This window comes from Emydura macquarii, unplaced genomic scaffold, assembly GCF_026122565.2.
Source record: "Emydura macquarii macquarii isolate MOO-44397 ecotype Brisbane River unplaced genomic scaffold, CSIRO-AGI_Emac_v2 contig_1375, whole genome shotgun sequence".
NCBI lineage: Eukaryota > Metazoa > Chordata > Testudines > Chelidae > Emydura > Emydura macquarii.
In genome coordinates this window covers 92,465-101,173 of record NW_027131512.1, presented here as the reverse complement: position 1 = coordinate 101,173, position 8,709 = coordinate 92,465, and the positions used below count along the sequence as shown (strand labels likewise).

At 47.0% G+C, this 8,709-nt stretch overlaps 1 protein-coding gene across 1 annotated transcript; it reads right to left on the bottom strand.

The window, feature by feature from the left end:
* Window positions 1-794: 794 nt before the first annotated feature.
* On the bottom strand, window positions 795-1,264 carry LOC137155694 (small ribosomal subunit protein uS12-like). The gene has a single exon (XM_067552041.1). It carries the CDS (start codon window positions 1,262-1,264, stop codon window positions 833-835), a length of 432 nt encoding a protein of 143 aa, XP_067408142.1. The 3' UTR covers window positions 795-832.
* Between the last annotated feature and the right edge of the window lie 7,445 nt (window positions 1,265-8,709).

Genomic DNA, 8,709 nt, shown 5'->3' with positions numbered 1-8,709 from the left:
AGGAAAACAGCTCACACAGGACAAGGAGTTTTATACCATTTAATGGCTGAAGGTCCAGAAAGCTGGAGACTTCATGCAAATGTTGCAACACCCTGATTTGCATGTTGATTAATATGAATTGCACCATTTACATGAAAGACAGCACACATCCTGATTATTAGAACTTCAACCTGATGCTGTTGCAGTATTTGGTTCCTGGCTCGAATGAAGGGAAAGGCATGTATGGATAAATGGCAATAGATGGGCTTCAAAAAGGAGGGAGGCACCCTCATGTCCTTCATTTTCCTTTGGGTTGTCTAGAATCCCTTGTTCTCTATCCAATTGAAGATTAACGGCAGGAGTCAACAGGAGCCTCTGGTGTAAAGGAATATTTATTTGACTATAAATTAGAATATAAAAGACTCACAGAAAAAGCCATAGGTGCCCTAATAATTCAACTTGCAATCAAATAACAATAAGCATATAGCAGCATCAAATACCCACATTTGGGTGGTTAACTCAACACCCAGTAGCAGTAACGCTGAAATTTTCAAAGCAGCTCACAGATTTTAAATGCACAATTGCCTATTGAACAACCACAGATACATCCACAGCCACCCTCATTATGAGGGAGGTGGTTCTTTATATGCTGTCCCTGGTTCCCAGGGTGCCCTGCTGTGGAGGCCTACAAATCCCAACATGCCTCTGGAACTATATTTCCCAGGATTCCTTCTGCCTGAGTGAAGAGGGGTCCTTGCCCCACCCACATTTCAAAGCTCTGGTTCTTTTTTTTTTTTTTTTATTTTTTAATCAAACTGAAGTTTATTAGTACCTTAGATGGCATAGCAGGAATTTATGATCGTGGTCTCTCTTTCTTGCCTTTGTACAAGGCTAAGAGGGAAACATTGGCTACTTTGACAACTTTGAAGCTAACACCAGGAATGTCACCAACAGCGTGACCTTTCCGACCAAAGCCAGCGACTAGAACTTCATCGTTTTCCTCAATGAAGTTCAAGCAACCGTCATTAGGAATAAAGGCTGTTATTTTCTTGCCGTTCTTGATCAGCTGAAATCTGACACATTTCCTGATGGCAGAATTGGGCTGTTTAGCCTCTACACCAACTTTTTCCAGAACAATTCCTTTGGCATGGGAACCTCCTCCAAAAGGGTTGGCTTTCAGGGCAGTGCCCAACTGGGCCTTCTTGTAATGCTTATCATGCCATTTCTGATCACGACGATGGCTGCGAAGCTTTCTCACGGTACGAAGCCCACGGCACGTACCCATGGCACTGGTCGCGCTGCTGCTGGCCCGAGCTCTGGTTCTTCTAGGTACAATCAGCAGCCTGGGTTCTCTAGGGTGGATCTCTTTCCTCCCATATCTTCGCAGCTGAATCCCTGGAATAGGATAATATGACCCCCAAAATGTCCCTCCTCTGTCCTAAAGGACCAGTATGCCCTGTTACAGGATAAAGGGATTGTTGGTTCTGTCTCCTGATCGGTAGCAACTCAGGTGTTAGCTCCATTGGGCTGCTCCTTTATTTATACACACAGAGGGAGTGTCAAACACACAGCCAGAAGCAATAGAAGGAATTCCAGTACAATCACTCCGGCCACCACCAGCGCGATCCCGGAAGTGTCACTCAGAGACCCTGAAATGAAAGAAGAGCAGTGGCATTACTAAGAGGTTCCTAGATTGTCAGCTCTTTGGGGCAGGGACCACCTTTTTGTTCTGCATCTGTACAGTGCCTAGCACACTGGGGTCCTGGGCCATGACAGGGTCTCTTAGGTGCAGCTGCAATACAAATTAACGGACCCCAAACATCGTTAATGCAGAGTTAAGGTTGCACAGCGCTGTCTCATGCCCTTCCAGCACATGGAGAAAGGCTAAGCATAAACCTCTAGAAATCAGGAAATACAATAAAGGTACATGCTAACTGGTAACTTCACCTTAACTCTGCCCCTGGGAGCTGGCAGTTAGAGCTGGTCAGAATTTTTCGCTGAAACATTTTTCTGTAGGGAAAAGGCAGATTTGGCAAAACCAAGACTTTATTCAGGAAAGATCCCACTACCCACCCAGACGTGAAGATGGAACCCAGGAGTCCTGAGTCCTTTCTCCCACCCCTAGCCTACTAGATCTCACAGCTTTCCCAGAGCAGGGTATAAAACCCAGGAGTCCTGACTCTCAGCAACCCCTCCCCCTAGCCCATTAGACCTCACTCCCATCATGGAGCTGGGGCTAGAACCCAGGAGTCCTCACCCCAACACATTAGATTTCACTCCCTTCCCAGCACTGTGGACAGAACCCAGGAGTCCTGATGCCCACTCCTCTTCTCTAACCACTGTCTAACATTGACTGCCATTTACACTGACTTACCTCCCTTTCCGCTGCGATCTCCCTCTTCCAGAGGCAGGGTTCTCCATTCAGGCGAAGATGAGGTGGGCTCTGAAATGAGAAGAGGTAAAAGATGAGAGGGGGGATTTGGGGCACAACCTCTCCCATGGCACTGACCCCCCAGGGCTGGATCTAGCCAGCTGAGATGATCCCCTTACTGATCCTCTGCTGCGGCTGCGGGCTCTCTGGTAGGCAGGACAAAGAAAAATGGTCTCATGCTGCAAGGGCCTGATTTATTTTTAACCTCCTTCCCCAAATTCTGCACCCAGCTGGGCCTTTAAAAATCAAGCCTAGAATGTGCATGGGGGACGTATGACTCCTGCCTTTGGGGAGGCTGGGCAGCGGGGCACTGGTGCCTGGATTGTGGCCCCGCCTCCTGCTCCACCCCCACTCAGCCTCCTCCCCCCGAGTCCCTGTTCAGGCCCCACCCCCATTCCTCCCCAGGCCCCGCCCCCGAGGTCCCCCTGCCCATCACTCCCGCCTCTTTGCTCCCTCCCCCGAGGTGCGAGCTGTGAGCGGCGTCAGGGGAGGGGGAAAGAGGCACGTGCGGCAAATGGAGAGGGGCCTCAGGGGAAGAGGTGGAGCAGGGGCAGGAAATGGGGCAGCGAGCACGGGGCCACGAGTGTGGGGGTAAAGTAGCTTCATCTGGTGGCTGATTGGGGAGGCTTAGCCTCCCCAAGCCTTTTATACCTGCCGCCCATGGCAGATTAGTCATTTCCAGCCACGTTTGTCCAGCCAGGAATGTGGCCACTGCGTCTATGCTCCCAGAGAGCCGTCCACAGACTAGAGAGGGAAAGAAGTGTCACCTGAGCTGCTTGGTCCCAGGCATGTCTCAGGTCCCAGGCCATGCACTGAGCTGAGTTACTAGGGGACTCAGGGGGATGGCACAGCACTCACCCAGCACTCCCAGGTCTATGTGAGCCACGCACTCCCCAGAGACGGTGGAGACAACCTGGTAGCTCCCTTCAGCTCCTCTGCTCATGTGCTCCACTTCAAAGCCTCTGCTGGACACGGAGATCATCTCGGCATAGGAGGTGTGGAGAGGCTGCGAGATCCCATTGAGGGAGACCAGGATCTCCTCCCAGTGGGAGCTGGACCCATTGAGGAAATACACGTGGAAGGACGTCTCAATGGTGTGAAGTGGGATGAGCACAGAATCCCCTTCAGTCGTGGTCCAGGAAACCTTCCAGCAAACCTCAGGAACTGCAAGGGTTAAAAAGAAAGCTAATTATAGGAGAGAGGGGAGCACACTGTATGCAGAGATGGTGGGAGGAGCTTGTGGCTTGAGGAATAGATTGCAAGGCCAGAGATGAGACCATTATATCATCTAGTCTGATCTCCTGTATCTTCCAGTGGAAGAAAGATGGGGGGGAGGGAGAAGAGAGAGAAAAAGGGGAAAATAGCCCTCAAAATTTTTAAGAAATAAAAGTTGTTGTTTTGATTCCAAGTCAAAGAATTTCACCCAATTACTCTTCTTTTTTTTTTTTTTTTTTTTTTGAACCCAGAAGCTTGTATTTGCTAAAGAATCTTCCAGCAAGATGTCCTGGCTGGATCTGAAAACACCAAGAATTTGGAGGAGACACCACTTTACTCAGTTTGTTCTAATGGTTAATCACCATCACGGGTGGGTTGGATGTGGGCTTGCAGTTAGGTTTCTGTGTGCGGATGAGGCAGCAGCTGTGTGAGGTTGATGGAAGCTGGTCTGGGGTTTCTAGAATGATACTGCCTGAAAACTGTCAAAGGCCATGTTTTCCTCTGCAGCAAAATCAGAGTCCCTTATCACATCCTATATCTCTTGCCCACAATTTCTGGGTTCCTAAACCAAAAGCTTTCCACCAGGAATTCTTTTTGCCAAAAATATGTGTTTCATAGATACAAAGCCAGAAGGACCATTGTGATAATCTAGTTTGACCTCCAGAAAACAGGCCAGAAAACTGCTCCAAAATAATTATTAGAGCAGATCTTTCAGAAAAGCATCCAATCTGGAGTTAAAAATTGTCATTGATGAAGAATCCACCAAAACCCTTGATAAATTATTCCAATAGTTATTTATTTTCATTCTTTAAAAATGTTCATCTTATTTCCAGTCTGAATCTGTCTAGCTTCAATTTCCAGCCACTGGACCATGTTTTATCTTTCTCTGCTAGACTGAGCCAATTATTAAATATTTGTTCCCTATGTAGATACCTATAGACAGTAATTGTCACCCCCTAAGCCTTCTCTGTTATAAACTAAATAGATTGAGCTCTTTGAATCTATCACTATACTTTCATTTGAAAATTTCTTGCTGCATGTTCCAAGATTTTTTCCACCAAATGAAAAAATTCCTTTAGAATGTATTCATACCAAAATATTAGTTTCAGTTTCAATCAAAACTAAATGAAAAATTGTAGTTTCAGTTTGAATCAAAGGGAATTAAAACAACAATAACATTTTTTTTTTTCATTTTTGAAGGCTATTTCCCCCTTTTTTCTCTCTTTTCCCCGCCTCCCCTCTTTCTTCCACTGGAAAAGTGGCAATAAGGCAAAAATAAATACAATCCCCGCCCCAAACATAATAATTCCACTTGATTTGAATATACACAAATATTTTTCATTTTGAATCCATTCAAAACACATTTTCCATTTTGTCAAAATCTAAATTTTCATACAGTTTGAAAAAAGTTTTTCTGTTAAATAAAAACTTCTTGACACATTTTTAAGCATCTCTAATTCTCATCAAAATTTGATTTTTGACTCAGTTCAAACCAAAACCAATTCTTCAATTTAAATCAAATGAATCAAATCAAAACCAATGTTTTGATTTTCATTTTTTTTAGAGATTTTTTTTTCCTTTTTCTCTTTTTCTTCGTCCCCTCTTTTCCACCCCCACTGGTAAAAAGGGGCAAAAATGGGGAACATACATCCACTAAAAAAGGGAACAAAAAATAATAATTTTAACTCCATGTGATTTGAATCAAAATTAATATTTTTAATGTTTTATCAACTCATTACACATTTTCTGTTGTCAAAAATCATAAAATTTTGATTGGTACAATTATTTTATTGTAGAAATTTTTCATAGGGTTTGAAAAGCTATTTTTCCATTGAAAAATCTTTTCTGACAAAAAAAAGAAATTCAGTCATCTCTAATTTGTATCATGCTGGGTTTCCCCTATTATTCCACCATCACTCCTTGCCACCCCAAAATAGTCTTTGAAAGTTACACTTCCCAGCTGGGGATTTTCCAGATCCCCTTTTGGCAGATTTCCCCTCTCTTTGGGTCTGCTGCTGTGAAGAAGCCCTTAGATGCTATTGAATCCCCTTTCTAATGTCTCTGTGTCAGAGACACTCAGCATCTTGTCTCCTGTTTGGTTTGCAGGCTGATGTTGTGGTGGTGCTATCAGGGATAGGAACCCCACTGTGCTTGGCACCGTACATTCATATACCAGTAAGTTCCTGGCCCAAAGAGCTAGTACATACACAATCCAGGAACACATCCTGCCCCTCTTCTCAGCCTCCCAAATGCCCATCCATCCCCTCCTTCCTCTCAGCCTGAACCTCACAAGTCCATCTAGGCCTCTATACCCCATCCATAATCCCCCCAAATATACATCTATGCTGCCCAATCCTCCTCTTGGGACCCCTGAAATCCATCCATCCCCTCTCAGCTCTTTTCTCAGGACCCCACGGCTCCCTGTCTCCCAAAAATCCATCCATCCCCACTCAGAAACCTCCTCCACCCCTGGCCTCCCTTCAGAACCTGCCTCCTTTTGCCTCCCCAACCCCATCCATGCCCTCTCCTCATTCCTCTTGAGACTCCTTCCCTCTCAGTCCAACCTTTCCATGCCAAATCCATCCATCTCTTCTCTCACCTATTCCCTCAGCCCTCCACCCTCCCTCACATCATCCACACCCTCCGTCCTCGCCACTGGGTCTGTTCAGGTCCCTCTGAAATCCATACATGCCTCCCTTCCCCATGTATCTCCACACCAGCTGGAGTAGGGATGGGGGGGACCTTCCTCTGTTTCCCCAAGGGGGGTGGAGGTGGCTTTTGGGGTGGTCTGGCTATAAAGAGCCCTAGCGGTCAGGAGGTTGTGGTTCCCTATGCTAAGACAGGAAGCTGCAGCTGTGATTCTCTTTGTTTTTCTGGTGGGGAAAACGAACCCTTCCTGAAGTGGTAGGTCACTTACCTGAGATGGTGATTGGCTTCCCTTGTGTGCTTACTATCAAAAGGAGCAGCAGTGGCCAGAGCAGACATTCTTTCGACATCTTTCCTCTTTGGTGGCTGAGCTGAATGAAATAACTTTCCCCAGAGCCTGCAGTGGGGAAGCCCCTCACATAACATGCATTTGCTGAGTCAAGCAAAAATCCCCTTGTTGCTGGGAAGGGGTGGAGCAGGGAGTTGGCCTTCTCCCTGGTCATGACATATGGGATCACTATCTATCTGAAACCAGTGGCTTCTGACAGCTGCCGACACAATAAACTGGTTTTCACACAACTCATGCTTCTTCTCTGTCTCCTTTGTTTACCAGGTGCACTATTCCCCCCCCCTTAAACTTGTTATTTCTCTTTGCTAGCTAAACAAACCACATTCTGCGATCCATAGTGGAGAGGGAGGTGAACAGAGAAAACTGAACAGCACTGGGCAGCCAAGTTAGCCTTCTGCCAAATTGATCCTGACCAGAGTCTTATTTTCTCTCCAGTGATTTCCCATAAACTGAAAAATTTGGTGCCAAAGCCTGACTCACCTTTCACTGTCACTAACTGGAAATCAGCTTTAGCAAGGGAAAGAGCGGGAGAAATTTAAGCCTGTGCTTTAATTAGACTGTGAGGTAAGGCATTAAATTCAGGTATGCACCGTAAATAGAAATTAAGCTCCACATGCAACAAAAAATCATGAAGGCAGAGTTAAGGGTGCAGCTTCTGCACTGTCCTGTGCTCCCTGGGCCCTTCCAGAATGGAAGGACGTAATTCCCCAGAAACTTTGGGGGAAATCAGGAAATGCAAAGCGAAGGTAGAAACTCCCACACCAGCTTAACGCTGCTCCCTTGAGAATGGTGGTGGGATCAGGGATAACAGAATTTAATCTCCTCCCTAAATAGACCTGTCATTCTCTCTGTGCCCAGCATTGGTCGCAATCGCCACTCCTGTTCATACACCCTGTCATCCCTTGTGAACTGGGCAGCGATATTGACCCAGTAGGTATCGCTACTGGTTGGCAGAGGCTGGTATGGTGCTGTGATCTCCCTAAGGGGTGAAGAGAGGCAGAGTTAAGGTTGGAGGTTGAGAGAGAGAAAGGTATCTGCTCCTTGTCCTCAGCCCACCAGACCCTTCTCTTTTGCTGGCACCCTGCAGATCTAACCATCTGAGGGTATGGCTACACACGATAAAAGACATGCAGCATGACCCCAAATGGCCTACGTCATCTGACTTGGGCTCCAGGGCAGCTTGGGCTTGAGCCCTGGCTCTGAGATCCCGTGAGGGGACAGGATCTCAGAGGACAGGCCCCAGCCTGAGCCCGAATTTTATAGCTCCACAGCCCCAACCCCTTAGGTTCGAGAAATCTGCCTTGGGCTGTGAGACTCGGTGCTGTGGGTTCCTTATCGCAGTGTAGGCATACCCTTAGAATTCCATCCAGCTGCCCATCACCATTGTATATGGGCACCTTCCACATAAAATCAATAGCAAAGTCCCTAGTGGATTTCCTGGAGTCTCTGGCTCTTCTCCCTGTATGGGATCAGAACCCTGCTTGGGGGAGGGTGTTTTGTTTTTGGAGGGTGGGGCATTGGGAGTAAATGGGGTGTTCAAATTATGAGCCTTGCTTATGGTGGAAAGGTTTTGCAACGTCTCCTGAAGATGGCCAGACTCTAGATGTGTCTGATCTCCTCTGGAACATTGTTCCACAGCCAGAGCCCCAGGATGGAGCATGCTTTGCACGCAGCTCTGCTAGCTTTTGTTCTGGTCTCTGTGAGCTGCATTGTCCCAGGGGATTGCACCTGTTGCGAGGGTTCCATAGATTGAAATGTGGTCTGTAGTTGAGGCTTGATCCATTAGTTATTTGAAGATCAGGATCCAGGCTCTCAGTTGGCCTTGGATGCTGGCCTGGAGCCAGCGAAGGGACCTGGAACTGCATGCAGGGCAGGGCTGGCACAAGATGGGGTGTCAACTAGAATGGAGGAGGGAGGACACCTGAAGAGGGTTGGTCTCTGGGGCACACAAGCACTCAATGGCTAACATCAGAGGCTCAGCCAAGTGCCAGAGGCTGCAGGCGTTACAGAAACCATGGGACAGTCCTGGCTTTCAGGCACATCTGCTCCCCCTGGAGTCAAAATGGTTAATTGCACAAGCTCCAGGTCA

Coding starts and splice junctions, on each gene's coding strand:
- LOC137155694 (XM_067552041.1), bottom strand. CDS start 1,264: ATGGGTACGTGCCGTGGGCTTCGTACCGTGAGAAAGCTTCGCAGCCAT.